This window comes from Zonotrichia leucophrys, chromosome 1, assembly GCF_028769735.1.
Source record: "Zonotrichia leucophrys gambelii isolate GWCS_2022_RI chromosome 1, RI_Zleu_2.0, whole genome shotgun sequence".
In the NCBI taxonomy this organism is placed as follows: domain Eukaryota; kingdom Metazoa; phylum Chordata; class Aves; order Passeriformes; family Passerellidae; genus Zonotrichia; species Zonotrichia leucophrys.
The window spans coordinates 73084589-73102544 of record NC_088169.1 but is presented as its reverse complement, the minus strand read 5'-3'; the positions used below and the strand labels follow the sequence as shown (position 1 = coordinate 73102544).

Sequence of the window (17956 nt, the reverse complement as noted above, 5' to 3'; positions counted from 1 at the left end):
AAGTGATCTTACAGATATTGGCAGCTTTAAGGCAACTTGGCTCTTTAGGGATCTTAACAGATGAAATGTACATTTGCAAGAAGTCTTCCACCAGTAGTATGTTAATTGATACAGTGTAGAGTAGATTAGACTAAAGGTCTAACAGCAATAACAGAGATGGTACTCAACTTCACAATAAATTTGCAATATAGAATAAATAACATCTTGCATTTAGTTGTATTTCTTACGATCTAAGTACCAGAAACAACCAATTTGTTAGAACTTGAAAAGACAGAACAATCTCCTCCCAAAGTCTGAATCAAAGAGGTAGAAGGAAATCTTGAAAACATATTCTGAGGAGATCATTTAGCTGTAATATTACACTAAGAAGCATCACTCTGCCAGTAGTCACTAACCTAGTGAACACATAGGTAAAAATGCCTTAATTGTATTTTCATGTGTTGCTATAAGAAAACACTCTACCTACCTAACACCTTACTATTATGAAATATCAACTTCAAGGCTGGTGTTGATGCATTCCTCCCATTCCCCACAAAAATCCATCCTCTTCAGCCCAAAGTGTGCATCCAAAATTTTGTAATGGAAGAAAGCATACCTTTGGCATTTAGTGTACACTTTAAGTATACATTTTCATAATATAAAGAAATCTGACATGCTGCTGGACTAATAAGCCTGTTGTTTATATCTTAAAAATAAATCCTCTCACTTCTCACCACAGCTGCACTTTTTTAATAATGCATCTATAAACACCCATAATTCAAAGGAGGCTACTTCACACAGATACACTACTGTGACTATCTGCAGGCATGCACAATTACATCTCAATTATTTGCCTGGAGAACACCATGTCACAGCAGCCAGTGAAACCACGGCATTCAAGATATTGCTGCTAAAATTGAAGACCTGGGTTTGATCATATATATGTTAGGCCAATCACAAACTCCTTAGCAAAAACAATGCATGCTACACAGCAGCACACGAGAAGTGCTAAACAAGTTTACTACAAGTGACAGAAATCCTGTAATTTTAAAAAGTAGAAGTCTTTGAGCTTAGTAATGAAATAACTTGTAGACTCCTCCCTATAAGATTGAGTCAAAGCAAAGGTACACTCATGTTGGATGCTTCTCACCTATCCATACACAGGGTCAGTTTATGTAGCAGGTAGAACACTGGGCTACAATTCAAGAAAATTACAGGAGCATATGCTCTAAAATGGTGTTTTACTGTCACCCATTGAGTTAGATACAGAAGGAAAAGAAGTCTAGACAGCCAGTATAAGGAGAAACCTTTATTCTCAGAGGCACACTGCGGGACTATCATGATGGTAGCAGCACTCAGTGCATGCAGTAGTGCCATTAACTAAATGCTTAATTACCTGCTATTGGTTTGCTTATCAGCCTGATTAACCTGAGCCAGGTGGCCACTCACAGGCACTGTCACTTATCTGTCAACTGCCACAAAGTTCTCATGCTCCATATCATACATATGTACCCAGGGTGGCAGATAGCAACTCATACTATCAAACCTCTAGAATTCTGATCCTGTTTCAGGCAGAGTCAGATCTGAAAGGAGCAAAACTACAGAGTATAATGCAAGGAGAGAGTGGGGCCCTGCATTCTTTCAGCAAGAGGCCACTACAATAGATTAGCTGTAACTCAAAGGTCCTCCTAAATCCTCCTATCTCCAAAGCAGACCCTAAGAGCTAACCACTTCATTGTCCTTTGTTTTTGGTGGGACACTGATGTGAGGAATTCATTTACAGGACTGTGCTCAGCAACAGATGGAAAGCAGTTATTAGCATTCATGCTACAATGCAGACACTAAAAAAAAAGCCCTTTTCGGCAAACTGAAGGGCTGAAAAAGTCCACTCTAAATGTCTGAAATGCACCCAACAAGAAAGTCCATCAATGCAGAGATGGTTCCCCAAAAAAGTCCCTTTTTTACATATTTAAGTTTGTAATGTGCACTTAGCACTACAGATCCAATTAAATGCTTTGATGAGGTATACATATTTTCTAAGAAACCGTCACAGAAAGTTGTAAAAATGAGCAGTTCTACACAAATCAGCACTTACTGAATCTGTCATAGAGGTACTCTGCTTTCTAAGAAAATTATCATTCAGGTATTTCAGTTATTAGAGATATTCCAGCTCACTCCATCCCACGTTATAAAAAGTCGCAAATGGCACAGGTAAAGGTAAGTTAAAAATAAAATTACAATTCCAACAGAAATATTAAGATAGGTTGCTACTGTCAAGAACTAAAGTTCTACTATTTAAAAGTCTACTGTAAGGTTTTGGGGTCAATTATTTTGGTTGTACTAATGGAGTTAATTGCTGGGAAAAAACCAAAATCTCTATGATGAGTGAACTTAAAACCCAGCCTCTGCAGAAATAAATGCTACACTTATTTCCTATGTATATTTTAAAGTAGCAGTTCGGTGTTACTATAACTTTTTTGGGGATTATACAATTTATTCCTAAAAGTATTAAGTTTAAAATCAAGTTGTAACACAAAACTTAGAAAGCAAGACCAATAATCACTGTTAAGAACTACAGTAAATACACACTTTAAATCTGCACACAGAAAGTGCATTTTGTGGATCTGGACAACTGGCACAGTATCAATATTTAAAGAGTCTTCTAACTGAAGAAAATGAAATTTTCAAGTATGATGCAATCATATGCAAAAGTACATATGCAAAAGTACAACAATAAAAAAAGAAATAAAGTCTCAATTTATGCTTCAGTTTAATATTTGTAGACAACTTCACAATGTCCTTCTTCAGAATTATTTGTAAATAATTTTCATCATCCCTGAAAGCACAAGCCTCTTTCTATTCTTCAGCTATAAATGTGTCTCAATAAATGCAAGGAAATAATGAATAATGTGTTTCAAAATTTGAAGCAGATTTCTTATTCTAAAAATTCACATTACTCAAAATGTCAACCGAAATTACTGAGTTTTGTACGCACTTCCAATTTTAAAATATATGGGAAAACAGTTTTATTACTTTTCTTTTAATTACCACCTTAATTTATTTTAAACTACCCTTAGGACACTTCCAATAGATGAACTGTTCACACAGTTTAGTTAGATTTGGTGGTTTTGAAGAAATATTTTAAGTTTCAGTCTTGTTTAAAAGCAGATATTTTGGGTAAGTAAGATTCCAAACTGTTTCAGTCTGCATACATGGAGCAAGCTTTTCTATTACACAATACTAGCTTTTAGTAGTAGATAACACAGTAATAGATTTTAGCAGTGACAGTATTTTAAGCTGCAAGAGCTAACAGAGAATATTTGCAAATAACAGACTCAGAGGAAATTGGTAGAACACCAAGCATGTTATTCATTTACCACACCAGGTACATCAAGAGGAACTTGCAAATTTTAACCTCTACATCATTTCACTACATGCAATTACAGTCATAATTTCTTTGAATAGATAGTCTCTCCAAAACAATGTCAAATATTTTTGTATCAGATAACTGCCAGAGCATCACTTGTCCCTGATTTTTGTTTCTCTCAACTTGCACATCATTTTTCTGCCATGTATAGTCAAAGCAGTAAAAGAAAGATACACCAGGGGTGGGGGGGGAAAGCTGCTTGAAAGCAATATATATGCTGGGTTTTTTTTATTTCCTGATATTGCTTACTCCTTTTTTATCAGTTGTCAGTAATTAATAGTGCTTGAGTAATATGTACAGTCCCAAAGAAAAAAAATTTACATTACAGAAGCCTTTTTCCTTCAGATCCCTACCTCCCATGTTTATTGCTCCACGAGGACCCATATCACCCATTCTCATTTCCTGTTCTCTCTGAAAGTAAACATAGTTTTCATGGTCAACCTATCATTCTTAGAACTTAAAACATTCCCATTTACTCCATGAAAATAAAAATGTTAAAGTTTAAAAGTTTCCATTGATCAAAAACAGTGCAAAGAAAGACAATAATTACAAAAACCATTACAATAATGGTTTTTATAACATCAAAGGGATAAATAAGTTCAAGGGAACAATGCTGTACATTTTTGCATAATAAAGATTAAACATCCCAAGTTTCATTTATCAGATGCAGCAGTCTAAAGCTCCCAAATAGTTATGTGATCAACCACAAATGAATCCATCTTTATGGAGTGTTTTTAATTAATAAATATTTCTGTTTTACCTGTAAACAAACAGGTCTTATTACAATACTCGCCCAAAGGTTCAATAATACTCAAACTGATTTAATGACTCAAAAATACTTGTGTTGACTGAAAACCAAGTTCTGATGTATTATATTATGGTATATAAATTCACTCTACCAATTCATCATTGTTGAAATACTTTTGACTTAACTTGCTGGCAGTGTATTTTTTTAATGAATTATACTTTGCTATTGATGTTAGTTCAGATACTGAACAACCTTTTAAAACCAGCATAAAACTGTAGTGTCACCAGAAACTGTAACATGCATTTACACTAAACAGATAAACAACACATCAAATTGATCAAGATTCAATTGATGGTCAGTCACCCAACAGCAAAAGTTTTCTGACATTACTAAACATGAACCCCAGCCTGCTGTGAAACAATACTCAAAGGATAGTACCCAGAGTGGCAAAAAAATCATCACCTATGGGAAAACAAAATACTCTAGCAGATACAATTCCAAGGGATTTTAGAATTACTGTTTACATCAAAAAGCACAAATTCGCAGTTCAAAAACAAAACCAAATGAAATTTATAAAAAAAAAATTCTCCTTAATTTTCTACAGGAATATTAACAAGCATTCTTCTCTTGAGTAAACAAACACACACATGCTGAGAATAAGAAAATTCAAAAAAATTTACCTAATTCTGAAAAACCATTCCACTTATGATTTAAGAGCCTAAGATCAGATACACTTTGAAAAGAAATCTGCATACTAGGCAACTAAATCTGTCTATAAGTGACTTTTACATGGAAATACTAATAAAATCAAAACACATTCATTGTATTTGTACAGGTTCACAAAGTCTGGTTTGGTCAATCACATTTGGGATGCCAAACATGAGTCTTCTATCTTCAGCCACTTGAAGCAGCAGACACCACTATGTGACAGAACACAACCAACAGTTTTATAAAAATATCCTGCTGTAGGAAAATGCCATGAGATATATGATGAAGAGCTCTCAAGTCAACAACTTGGTTTGTAGTAACTCATATAAACCTAGAAAAAGTACTTAACATAAGAAGAGTATACACTCTTTTCAAAAGAATATGTCTTAATGTGGAGTGGAAAAATAAGGTCTGGTAAAGACACAGGCAGGTTTTAAAGTCCACCTAAAAAAGGCCATTGATGGAACACTAAGGAGGATCTTTTCTTCTGACCCTAGAACCCACGTTAAAAATTTATCAGAGAACACGCAGCTAACTCTGACAGACCTCTCACAGTAACATCAATTGTCATTTTAAGTAAAACCAGCAGCCCCATGGGGATAAGCATATCCATAAACTGAGATGAGTTCATCACAAATCAGCACACAACCACGTTGATTATCAGTCTGCTCGTACACCTCAGTGTTGACATCTGGAAGCAGAAGGGAAAGTGGTGCATCAGCCCTGGCCCAAAAGCACAGGGCAGCACCGTGGCTATCAGTCACACCAGTCACACTGTGTGCACGTGTGTATGCCTATATGCTTGTGTGAAAACCTGACACATCACCAACAGTTGTGACAAACTTTCACTGCAAAGCAAAGCACCAGACTTTACAGCAGGCACAAACCTTACTTAATTCATCTCAGGTTAAACTGCAAGTTGGTTGGTATTTGTTTTTTTAATGTGACAAGTGCCATAATGCACGGCTAAGTACAATACTGGCTAGATAAAGATGTTAAGTATGGATTTGTAAAGCTGCACTAGTTACTAGAACTTGTTTTCTTTGTAAAAGACAGAAGCATATGCAAGCTCTGATGTACACTTTCTTTAAAAAATACACTAGTCTTCCTCTTAGCAATTCACCATTTTTTCCCTGTCTTGAAATGCTACCAGTCTTTGGTTAATAGAAGTACAGCAAAGATGGGTAGAATCTACTTTTGTTTAGTCTACTTTAACATTTGTAAGAAAAACCATGAAGTAATTATTTGCCATTTTTCAAGCTTTAACTTCAGTGTTGAATTATTACAGTATAAACAACATTTCAGGTATAGAATCAAGACCCTGATAATAAATAAATGTGCCTTAAGGTCTCTGCTGCCTATTACTTTATTAACACGACTTCAAGATTAAGATGCTGCTGCTGCTGCTTATAATTATTCCTACTGTTGCACATGCAAAACATATCATGTTCCCTTTGGAAAAATTCTTCCAAACTTATAGCACAGAATGAGCAACTTTACACTTCCTGTCAGAGAAAATACTCAATTTCAAATGTCAGCAAGCAGTATATTTCATTTATGTCATGAGATGCTTGACGTATTGAAAAATTCTCTCTGGAGGAGTCCTGGATGGTAACAAAAATTCAGTCGTGTCACACACAAATCAGATCCTAGACAGCTCTTACAATGTGAGCATAAACATGTTACTACAGGCAAGTTAAGCCAACTAGTCCATGGGTTTTGCCCAAAATATAACAGAAAGGAATACCAACAGGCAGTCTGACACAATGGCTGAACCACTGCTGGTTGGTAATTCCAGCCCATCTGAGAGGTTCATTTTCAGATACTCAAGCCTTTTGAAGAATTTAACAATGATAGTGTTACATTCTCAAAACTTCTTTTCCTCACTAAATGATTTCCTATTCTTCTGTTCAGTAGAAGCCTGCTTCAGACTCTTCCCCCAAAGCCACCGACAACAGGGAGTTAAAACTGAGCAGCCCGAGGAGAACAGGGCTAAATCCTTAAGAGAGAAATAGGTGGGGTGATTAAGAACGTCTCAAGTCACCCATACCTGGGAAATCGATCTTAACAGGTAGAGAATAAGAAAAATGGATGACATGCTGTTACAGGGAGAAAAGAAGAAAAAGATCGTGCAGGAAAGCAAAAGTTAAACTTTGTGAAAATCAGAAAAAAACATTATCAAAAAGACTAAGTCAGCAAACAAAAAAATGTCCTATTGTAAAAGCACTGTTTACACAACTCAAACTTTTCCAAATTATTTGTTGCCAGGGTATTTTTCAAATACTTCAGAACTCATTAATGCAGACAACCTTCAAAAAGGTCCAATTCATCTGATTAATATTTTAGAAAAACTGCTATGATGGCAACTATAGGATTATACTTACTAATTACTTTAGACAGAAGCATTAAAAACTGTATTTCTCACAATGCCAACTAATGTTAACATCAAATGTAAAAAGTAGATCTACAACAAAATATTGAATACACTCAGTTTTCAAAATATGTATTTAACATTTAATATAGTATGGATTCTCTCCTTTTTACCAAGTACTTGAAACCAGTTTTCCAAAGTATTTGAGGTGTATCATGTGCTATGTTCTTACACCTCTTACCACACTGATACAGCAGTCTAAATATACAGAGAACAGTCAAGATGATTCTTCTGAGTTTGTTAAATATATTACACTATTTTTAAATGATCTACAAAACCATGAAACTAAATCTTTTGAAAAACACCTAAGAATTGATACAGATCACACTGCAAGTAAAAATACAAATAGTCATAAATCTGACTTTTTTAACTGACAAACCAGTGCTACTTTTCCTCCTTAAAAATAGGCCTTGCAATTGCAGCAACCCAGCAAAAATTAATCTCGTCTCCAAGTGATGCAATATTCATGGTAACAAAACTGTCAAAAATTATGGTATGAACAAAATATGGCATGAAAAATTTTAGAACAGCAAAAAAGCACGACATCTCAGAAATGTTATGATGGCAGACCATACGAACATGCAACTGTTTACTTACCTTTCATAGTACAGTAACCACAATAATGCTAAGACATGGCATCCAAAAAATGCCTTAGTAAGAAAAGAACACTTTCTCCATAAACTTGAAAATTAACAGTTTAATTAGCACTTTATCTAGGTTGTGCATGTAGAGCAAAATGTAATTAACAGAGCTGCTGATTCTCACTTTTTTCATTAACAGGAAAAGTGAATTTTATTCTCAAGCAGACTATATATTTGTCAAAACAGGTATGACATTTCTGTGCCTCTTACTAGAATCCATTACTCCCTTCTAGTCTGGTTTATGTCATTAAGTCCATTCTGGAAAAGAAAAATTCTTTTCCAAGACCTCTTAATGAGGCATAAACCTTACTTAAATTGTAACTTACTGAAAGACACCTATATTTTAATGGCATAAATAATACAAGTTATTAAAGCTGCTAGTTCCTAATCAAAACTAGAATCTGGGGTATACTTTTGATTTTGCATTATGTGTCTTTTCCTCAGAATAGTCCACTATTTCACTCCAATGACAAGTGCACTGAAGTTAAGTAGCAGCAGGAAGATAAAGTAATAAAAGATTTCTCTTCCATCTTCTTGTCATCCTTCCCTCTTCAGTTTGTTCCTCAATTAAGATCTCTATGTAAGATCCAAAAGTTACAATATCCCTACAGAGTTCATATACAATACCAGTAAGTAATTTTACATGACAAATATTGAACTTTCAAAATCCAAGGTTTTTATGTGTTCTTGAGCACTGAAATCTAAATTTAGAGCTGATCCCTACTCTGAGATGGGCATCATACCAGATGATTCCAAAAATCTCTTCCAGTCTAAACCACTCCAACCTCTAGGAACTGAGTGATAGTGCTCACCCAAGAGTCTAAAAAAATATAATCTCTCTTACTTCACACAAATCTACACAAATACATCAAACTAGATAACAACTATAGTAAATGTAGCTATAAAACACACAGCATGCATAAAAACTACAGAGTCCTGTTTTTTAAATAGGAATCCTAAGGAAAAGAATTGTCATTATGTTTAATACCTGTCACCAGGACTCAATGTTTGATAAAACATACTAAGAAGGCCAGAGGAGATGAAGACAATTTACTGCTTTCTGACTCGAGTCCTGAATAAACCTGATGGGGATGACTCATTAAGTTCCAACACTAAAACCCCTCAACATTAAAGAATTATCACACAGGTAAAATCAGGAATACACATTGCATGAAATACAATCACACAGACATGTTCCAGTAAATGCTACAAATTGGAAAAACACTCCTAATGGTATTAAATCTACAACTACAAAAGAAATTATTACTAGTTTAGCATATTTCTTAAGTATTCCTGTCCTTTCAGTAAGATTGGAAAGGAAGTATCAATTTTATTTGAAGAGGGGACTTTCTTTCAAAACTAACAGCAAAAGTATAGGGATGTATTTGTGAAAAACCTCTATGCACTACATCTTTGTTCTCTTCTTTTAGTTCTGAGAACAAAAAGTCTTCAACTCCTATGGGATCTCATTTTCCTTCTGCATCAGCTGCTAAGGATAGTCCTGGACAGCTAAAGCCCACAGAGAAAAAACACCCAATTAAACAAATGCAAATAAAACTCCTCAAAAGTATTTAGCATTGTAAATTGAAGTTATTATTTAAAAATACTTTTACAGTAAACTGTTAAACAGCTGTGAACCTCCCAGAATGTTTTGATTTTGTGAACTACAGTTAGCCTCCTTTCAATTCTCACATAATGTTTAAGTCAGGTCTAAACTGACAGTATTGCAAAAGAAAGCAGTTTAATTACACTAACATGACTCTCAATACAAAGACCTTTAGGGGATACATCACTAACCAGCAACATTTAATAGTCCTAAAGATGAAAGAAAAGGTTAATTCTAAAGGTGAAAGACAATACTATTTAATGTACAGCAAAGTAACTGCTTTGTTTTACACAAGAACTCATACTTTCAGAATGCATTACAGCTCAAAATTCAAATTACAATCCAACTTGTTAACAAGAAAGAAAATAGTCTAAAAGAGGCCAAGATATACCATGGAACCTATTTTGTTGATTATAGAACTTGGCTCCATATTGCAATTTATATTTTTTCTGCATCATTATTTTGTCTTGTAGTTACTTGCTCCTTCACTGAATTTTAATATTGCATTTAAGCCACTGCTTTAATATAATTTGTGAGCTTTTCTACCACCTCTCATTTTCATTTGTTAAAATATAGTACAACATTGTATATACAAGATCTACAAAACTGACAAAAACTTTACTTCACTTTCTCATAACTTGAGATAAAAGTTACTCATCATCTAGAAAAAAAAAGGTACACAGAGGGCAAAATCAGGTCCTAAACAAACTGCATATATATACAGTAGCTAGGACCAAAATCAGAGTATCTTAATTCCATGCCTCAAATCATCACTACATCATCTGTTCAGGTAAAGAAAAATCCTACCCTATCCCTTCACTGTATATGAAGCACTCTCTGAGGATGTAACTGCAAAGAAGGATACTTTTTCCAAATGCCTTTGCTGTTGATGATTTGAGAGAAAACAAGCACAGAGGTATTCTGGCAAATTTTCCCCTTGATTTAAGAACTAAGACTCACAAGAGAGGTAAAAATCTGCTTCTCAAATATTTTAAGCTAAAATTCAGAAATAATTTTTCACAAGACAAAGGTGCTTAGAGAAGGCAACCACCTTCAACAGATTTGGAAATCCTTTGAAAAATGAGATCCCATTATATTAATTCCCTTAATAGCAACTTTTTCAATTCTGCCACTTAACCTGGTTCTGCTGGAGTTCGGAGGCACCTTAGATTCATGGAACCAAAATACTCAAAAATTTCTCCCATTTCTGTTAGTTTCTTTTTTTCCAGTAATAGTAGAAAAAATCAAAATATAAATTAAATACAGAGCAACAGCTGAACATAATACAAATATTTTTCAAAGGCACTTTACTGTTTACTTACCCACAAAAGTACTTTCTAGAAGAAATATACAGCATATCACCAAGTTCATGACTGAGACATGTAACAATTACACTACATTCACAATATATTCACATCCTCAGAGGCATACGACAGAATTTAATCTTAGAATTATTCTGGTTTTATATGAGCTGAAGAAATGTCAAAAGAGTGGATAAGTATCAAAACAGACAACCTGGCAGGCTGCAAATGATTTAAGATGCATGCCACTATTTACCATGGTAGGGGTGGAGTTGAAGGACTGCTTAACTGCTAACAAAGACTGGGCTAACTCTACCCTCATGCAGAAATGCACTAAAATACTAAACTGAAAATCAGGAGTTACAGAAAAATGCTGCATTATAGATTTCCCAAATTGTTATGTTTTCTTTGCACATATCCCAAATCTATACAAATATTTTAAAGAGTGAACACTGGATGGAGTCAAAAAGAGTGTTTTCCCCAAATGCAAGATTCAATGGCGAGTAGTAGAATGCAGTGAAAGTCATCAATGTTTACTTACAAGAGAAATTAATCAGCCAAGAATACCCTTAATCATGGAACGTTTATGTGAAAATCTACTTCTTAGTTGAAGTGCCAACTATAAAACTGCACAATCAACTTAAGGGCACCACTAGTTATAGCCACAGTGCACTCAATTATAGCTCTTTGCCAGACTTCTCTAATACCAATTTTCCCTGACCAAGTAGATATTATATATGCCAAATAAATTATAACAAAAAAGCCAGTCCAATTGTAGTTGTTAACTCATAATTCGAGTTACCAAGTAAATAGAATATGCAAGCATTTGTTAAAAGGAAGCTGAAAGCCAAAGTCTTTCAATCCTACAAAGAGGTCCTGTAGGAGAAACTTCTAGCACCCATGCAGTGTCTTTTGTAGATGCTAAGGATGTTGCTTACAACCAGAACAGTTCAACATTTAAGATTTCCCCAATTAACTTATGGCCTGTCCACACATACAGCACACTAAAACATAAGAAAATAAAAACAGAGAAGCATCAGTGAAACTTTCTGCAGGAAGCCAACTCCACAGTTAATTTACACAACTTGTTGGCCATTTCCTGTAAAATTGGTGCAACATTAAGCAGACTTGAATGAGGAAGATGCTTGTCATTTGCACAAAGTTCTGTCTGATGAAAATAACACATTATACCAGACAATTCTAGTATTTCCATCAAATGTGTAAAACACTGGTCATCTGAATAAATTTAAACAGACTGAGAAACATGGCTTTCAAGCTAAATACCCTAACCCAAGCTCACACACTCTTAAGCTACACTGTCGGGTCTCATCAAAAATATTTAGCAAAAACTACTATTTTATTTACATACAATAGACCCAAAGGTCAGAATTATGACAGGGACTCAATGGGGACCACCCAGTCAACAGGGACAAACATGAATAGCTGGTTCTTACCTAAACTCAGAAGTTCCCCCATAGTTAAAACAAATGTTTAATGATTCAAAAATGGTGGGGGAAACAAACAGGAAGAGTCCATAAGTAAATAACATTTTAAAAGTATTATAAAATACAGAAGCATGTAGGAAGATAAACAAAGCCTAATTTCAACATTATATTGTCTTATTCTTAAAACAGACAGCTGCTAGCTATCCTGTCACAAGCAGAAAACCCAAACTGCATTTGAGACCTGTAGTAAGAGCTTCATGTCATGTACAGAACAAAACTAATGCAAGCACTCTTTCATCCTACACAATTCTAGGCCTGAGCTAATGAGCCACCAGCCACTGTAGGAAATCAGAACGGTGACAAATGTTTTAGTAGGGCTCATTGTGACAGGACATGGGGTGATAACCTTAAACTGAGTGGGTATTCCAACTAGGTGAAAGGAACTTAATTTTTTTTTTTTTACAATGAGAGCAAACAAATACTGGAACAAGTTGCCCAGACAGGTGGTGGATGCCCCATCCCTGGAAACATTAAGGACTGGATGGGGCTCTGAGCAACCTAAAGTAGCTTAAGATGCCCCTGCTCATTGCAGAAGGCAATGAACTAGAGGCCTTTAATGGCCCCTTCCAAACCAAACCATGCTGTGATTTTAAGATTATGTTCAGGCAGAAACATCTTTGAATAGCAAATCTCAAATATATTTAACTGACTCTTTAGGCTTCAGTTTCTACTGTACTCCCCATCTGAACAAAATCAGTTACAAAATAGTTCTACTGAAACTCATCTTCTTACCAAAACCTACTATTTATTAAAAGTGCTAATTAATTGGAAAGTAATACCCAATCTTTGCACAATTAAAGTGTACTTGATGGAAGTCAGAAGTATCAGATTTAAACTCCATTTTCCTCATGGATGATTTAATAACCCAAAACAAGCACTACCTCCAGTAATAAGAAAAAATAATTTGACAAGGAGGCTTGTGAAATATTGATGAGAAAAATAATAACAATTTTAAAAACAACATCCTGGTTTCAATAGACAGGTAACGGCACTAAGTAAATTTATATTTATTTCCATCAGTTCACTGCCACTATTAATATTTTCTGCTCTGTCAGAGCTACTGAAGTAAAATGCTCGAGGCTAATCAAAAGGTCACATTTAAGAAAAAAAACTATGTGGAAGGCACTGGCTTGAGAGACAGAAACCAGGTCACTAAACAGGCTTCCTCCACACTATGCAACAGACCCATTAACAGGTTTCCTTGCATGCAAAAATACTATTTCTACAGAAATCACACTTATTGCTTCTTGGGCATTTTATTCTTTCTTTAAACCCAGATCCCTTGAGCAAAGACAAACTGTTCTAAGCAGAGGAATGTATTTTGATTGCAAGTCTCAGTGCCACCAAGCAAGATCTCAAGATTTAGAGAGGTGGATGAGTCCGAAATAAGTACCAAGCAGACAACTGAAACTGAAAGTTAGTTTCTTCTTAGTCTGGGTAAATACGTGTACAAACTCCAAGTCAAACTTAACTCCAGTAGCTGAGGAAGAAAAAATGAAAATTATTAAGGCAAACATTAATTTCAGCTTCTTCAAATATATATGGCATTTATCAAACACATAAATAATTTTTTTAAGTTACTTATTTTCTAAGTACTGTTGCTTGGCAGAATAGGAAAAACTGAAGAACTCTAACTTGAATAAGATAATTTCATTTATCATTCATTTAATTTATCATTTATTTCAAATTGTGAGCAGCAACAATTTTCAGAAATAGTAAAATATAGAATATAGGCATATAAAATATGCTTTGGATTAGATTTTTTCATTTTTATCCATCAAACAGAAAAAGTCAAGTATGCAAATGGAGTATTCTATAAACACGTACAGATGCATTTGAGGTCTTTCCATCAATAATGGAATAAAAAAGGCATCTGCTACAGCTGAGGCCTCATGAAACACTGAGACTGACGACGACTAATGTAATTTTGCCATTACATAAGCAGCATCTGGACAGTGTTATTTTAGCATCCCAATCATCAGTCTTACTAAGAGAAATTAAGGTTATAAACAAAACCAGATCATCTAAAGAATATGGACAGAAAATTCTCTATCAATTACTGTAGAAAAGAACAAATTTGGGAAAGCTTAAAAGCAGTAGCACGACACCTAAATTCATACTGGAGATGACCGCACATTTGACAACAGAATAAACTATAAAAATCACTTGTGAATAGTCACTTGTTCTGTTTGTGAGTTCACATAAAGTACACATTGGTACTTTCCAATTTAGAAGACGACTGCAACAGAGCAAAAGATTAGTCTCCTAGATATAATACAAAAATATCACACTGCCTAAAAACTGTTACTGAAAAATTACTTTAAGTAGCATCCTTCACATACTTAAGAACACGATCTAGAAAATCAATTATGAACCATCCTAAAATGGTCATGAAATACTTACAACCAAAAGAACTTATTCCACAAACACCTTCATTTAATACATATAAGCACATAATACATTACAAAAAAAACCTTAAGATCTGCATTGATTTCCATGCAATGTCTTCTCATACTAAAAGCAGATACGACAGCTAAAGTTTTTTTTTACCTGACAATGCAATTAAAGGCTCAAAATAATTTATTTAGTTGCTGAAATACAAATTGAATATTTTAAGGCTTGTTAAGGAAGTATTATTCTTGCCCAAAGCAACTAATTTAGTATCTGAAACATCACGGAACAGAAGAAATGCATGATTTAAGAAGCTGTCTACTGATGTACATCGCTCATGAAAAAATAAATATAATTTAGTGCTACTGCCAAAAGTAAGACTGCCCACAAAACCACAAACTATGTATTTATAGAATGCCTGGTTAAAGGCCTATCCTGTGTTGATTTATGCATAGAAAGAAATTTGATCACTGAATAAAATCACTGCCAAGAAAAGCAGTATTTTGTCAGGTTGGTGTGTTTTAGTTCTGCATTTAATGATTTATCTTTTCCAAGCTAGTTTTACCTTAAAAAGCCTTCAAGGTGTCATACATGAACTATGTATACACTGGACTGCAGTAAGGATGCAATTCATCTCACCCAATCCCACTCTACAGAAGAGCTTTTGTAAAGCACCAAGAAACTGAGATTTTATTCATATGAACTCACACAACTTCACCACCATTAGCTTCATTCAGTATACGAGGCTGTCAGGATAAAACAACCACCATTAATTGTTAGAAGACTTATCAAATTTGAAAAGATTCTTAGAAATGTTTCATTATTTTATTATTGGGCATCTGCCTTAGTTTAGTTTTGAGTTAGGTAAGAAAAAATTCACTATTCAGTGAAAATTCTAACTGCTTACATTACTGGAGCTTATGAGCACAATGCTATGAAAAGACAGGAACAAAACACAGCTCTATTCTCCTAAACAGGCAAGAAGTGCAAAAATCTAGTCCTGAATTACTGAAGTTCAAGGAAATCTGACAGTCTTGTTTAAAACATGCCTAATGCTTAACTTGCAAGTGAACCTAGAAGTGAGGGATAAGACATGCCTCCATAGGGCTCCAAACAGTAAGAAATGGAAAACTGTATTTGTAAACTGCTCCAAAGGACCAAACTCTTAGAACAAAAACTATGTTGTGACAGCATTCCTGAATCTATAAACATCATTGCTGTTTTGCAGTGTGTCTTTCTACTTTCTTGATCTCATCTGTCTTACAGTTTTTGATCCAAGTCCACTACAATCCCTGCTGTTGAAGCATCTCCACTGCTTTAGCAGCTGACACGTTATGCTGATAATTACTCACCATACTTGAGAGCAATGCTTCTGCAAGAAAAACCAAAGGAAAGCAAAACAACATCTAGTAAAAATTCCTGAAAAGACTATGAGATTCAAAAGAAAACTATTTAATATACAAAAAAGTCTTACATGAAAAAACCAGCAAGCATTTAGAAATTGAAACTGAAGAAATCTCAGGAAACAGTCCCTTACACATTCAAAAAGGGGTTTTCCTTGGAGGGAAGTAGGCAAAGATGTCCAAAAATCTCAATTCCCTCTTTAAACTACCAGTAAGAAGAGAGGTAAGTTTAAGGCTGGTATTACAGCTATTGCTTCACTAGAACAATACCCACCCAACACTATTTCACAGTGTTACTACAGAAGTAAATCCATCCACATAAAACCAGGATTACAACTCCTACATATTTCTGGTCTCTGTTTTAGACACATAGAAACTATTTTAATACACTAAATCCAAAACACTAAGTTGGTGACAGAAATAAAAGCAGGTCTTGGAACAGGAATTATTTTGTAGAATGCCTCTGATTGAGATTCAACAATGTAAATCAAAGCAAGCCATCCATAACCGGATAATAACCATTGCATATTTGAGTAATTAATGTATTACTGGCACACAGAAGTATCTTCTATTTAAAAAATATTTGTGCTGTTGCAAAATAAATCACCATCATCAAGTTCCTCTTTCAGCCAGAAGAATGTATGCAAAATAAAAATTAGCAAAATACTACTGGAAAATTAGTTTCCCAATTAAGCTGCTGTGAAATCAGAATGCATATAAATTGTTGAGCTATAAGAGCACATTTTAACTAACTGGCTTGTAGCAAGGAAGGGAAAAACCCTAACCAATATGAAAGTATTTATTCATAATTTATCTAGTAGAGATCACACAAATAGAATAATAAATTGTTTAGGCATCATCAGGCTGTCCATTATATTAACAATCAATGCAATCAAATTTCTAATGTTCATCATCACCAGCAACAAGAATGCTCCAGGAAAATAAATCCTCTCACAGATAATATTTTTATCATCTGTAATAAAATCAAATAACTGCTACCTGCATTAAACTTGATTACAAGATGTTTCTCAAAAGTAGTTATAATTTTAATAAATCCAAGTTTAATGAGTTAGGGAAAAGACACAGATAGAAACTTTCAATAGGAAAGCCTAATACTGCAGCCTTACATGAGAGGGTCCAATTCTGGTTGCCATTGCACTTACCATTTATCTTCCTGTTTTAGACTGACCAGTAAAAAGTGATAGGATGTAAGTGAAGGAAGCTTACTTTTCAAAGCTTTTAAGAAACAAAAACAATGATTAGAAACAATTATTATTGTCCTGCTAAATACATTGTTGGCAGAAGACTTTACTAGGTTGTAGGCATAATGCCAGAAAAGTTTATCAAGACTTGATATGGTAAAAATTATCCAACAGTACTATCCAACAGTATCAAAAAATGCAATTCTCACCAAGAGTCAACTTTTAATCTCTGAAAATAGAGAATAACTTTCCCAGTACATGTACAGTAGTTATCTGAGAGTAGAAGTAAGTGCAAGATGGAATCTGTTCACAGTAAACAAGTATTAGTAAGAACAAATAAAACCGAATTAGTTGTATAAGAAATTCTAAGCTGAAATCAGATTTCATGTGTCATTTTGCAATCTCCAGAAAAAGCTTACAGTTTTTCTCTGCTGCAAAATGCAAAGGCTTTTTCAACTCTCATTCACACTATACAACTAGTTATCTAAATACATCTTAAAACCAGCATCTAAAAAATGCTTAGTCACACTGCTGCCCTGATTAGAAACTGTGGCTAAAGAAAGTAAACACATCACTTGCTATTTTGTTTCAATTTTCCTGCTTTAAAGAGCATG

General features: G+C 34.4%; 1 protein-coding gene across 4 annotated transcripts in view; it reads right to left on the bottom strand.

The window, feature by feature from the left end:
* PSPC1 (paraspeckle component 1) overlaps positions 1-17956 on the bottom strand; it is a 58882-nt gene that overhangs the window by 27129 nt on the left and 13797 nt on the right. The window contains exon 7 of one of the 4 annotated variants that reach the window (XM_064717845.1): positions 3760-3817. The exons of the other annotated variants lie outside the window; for them this stretch is intronic. Within the exon in view, the coding sequence (XP_064573915.1) occupies positions 3760-3817 (58 nt within the window). The remainder of the gene's footprint in view (positions 1-3759; positions 3818-17956) is intronic. 4 annotated transcript variants of the gene reach the window in all.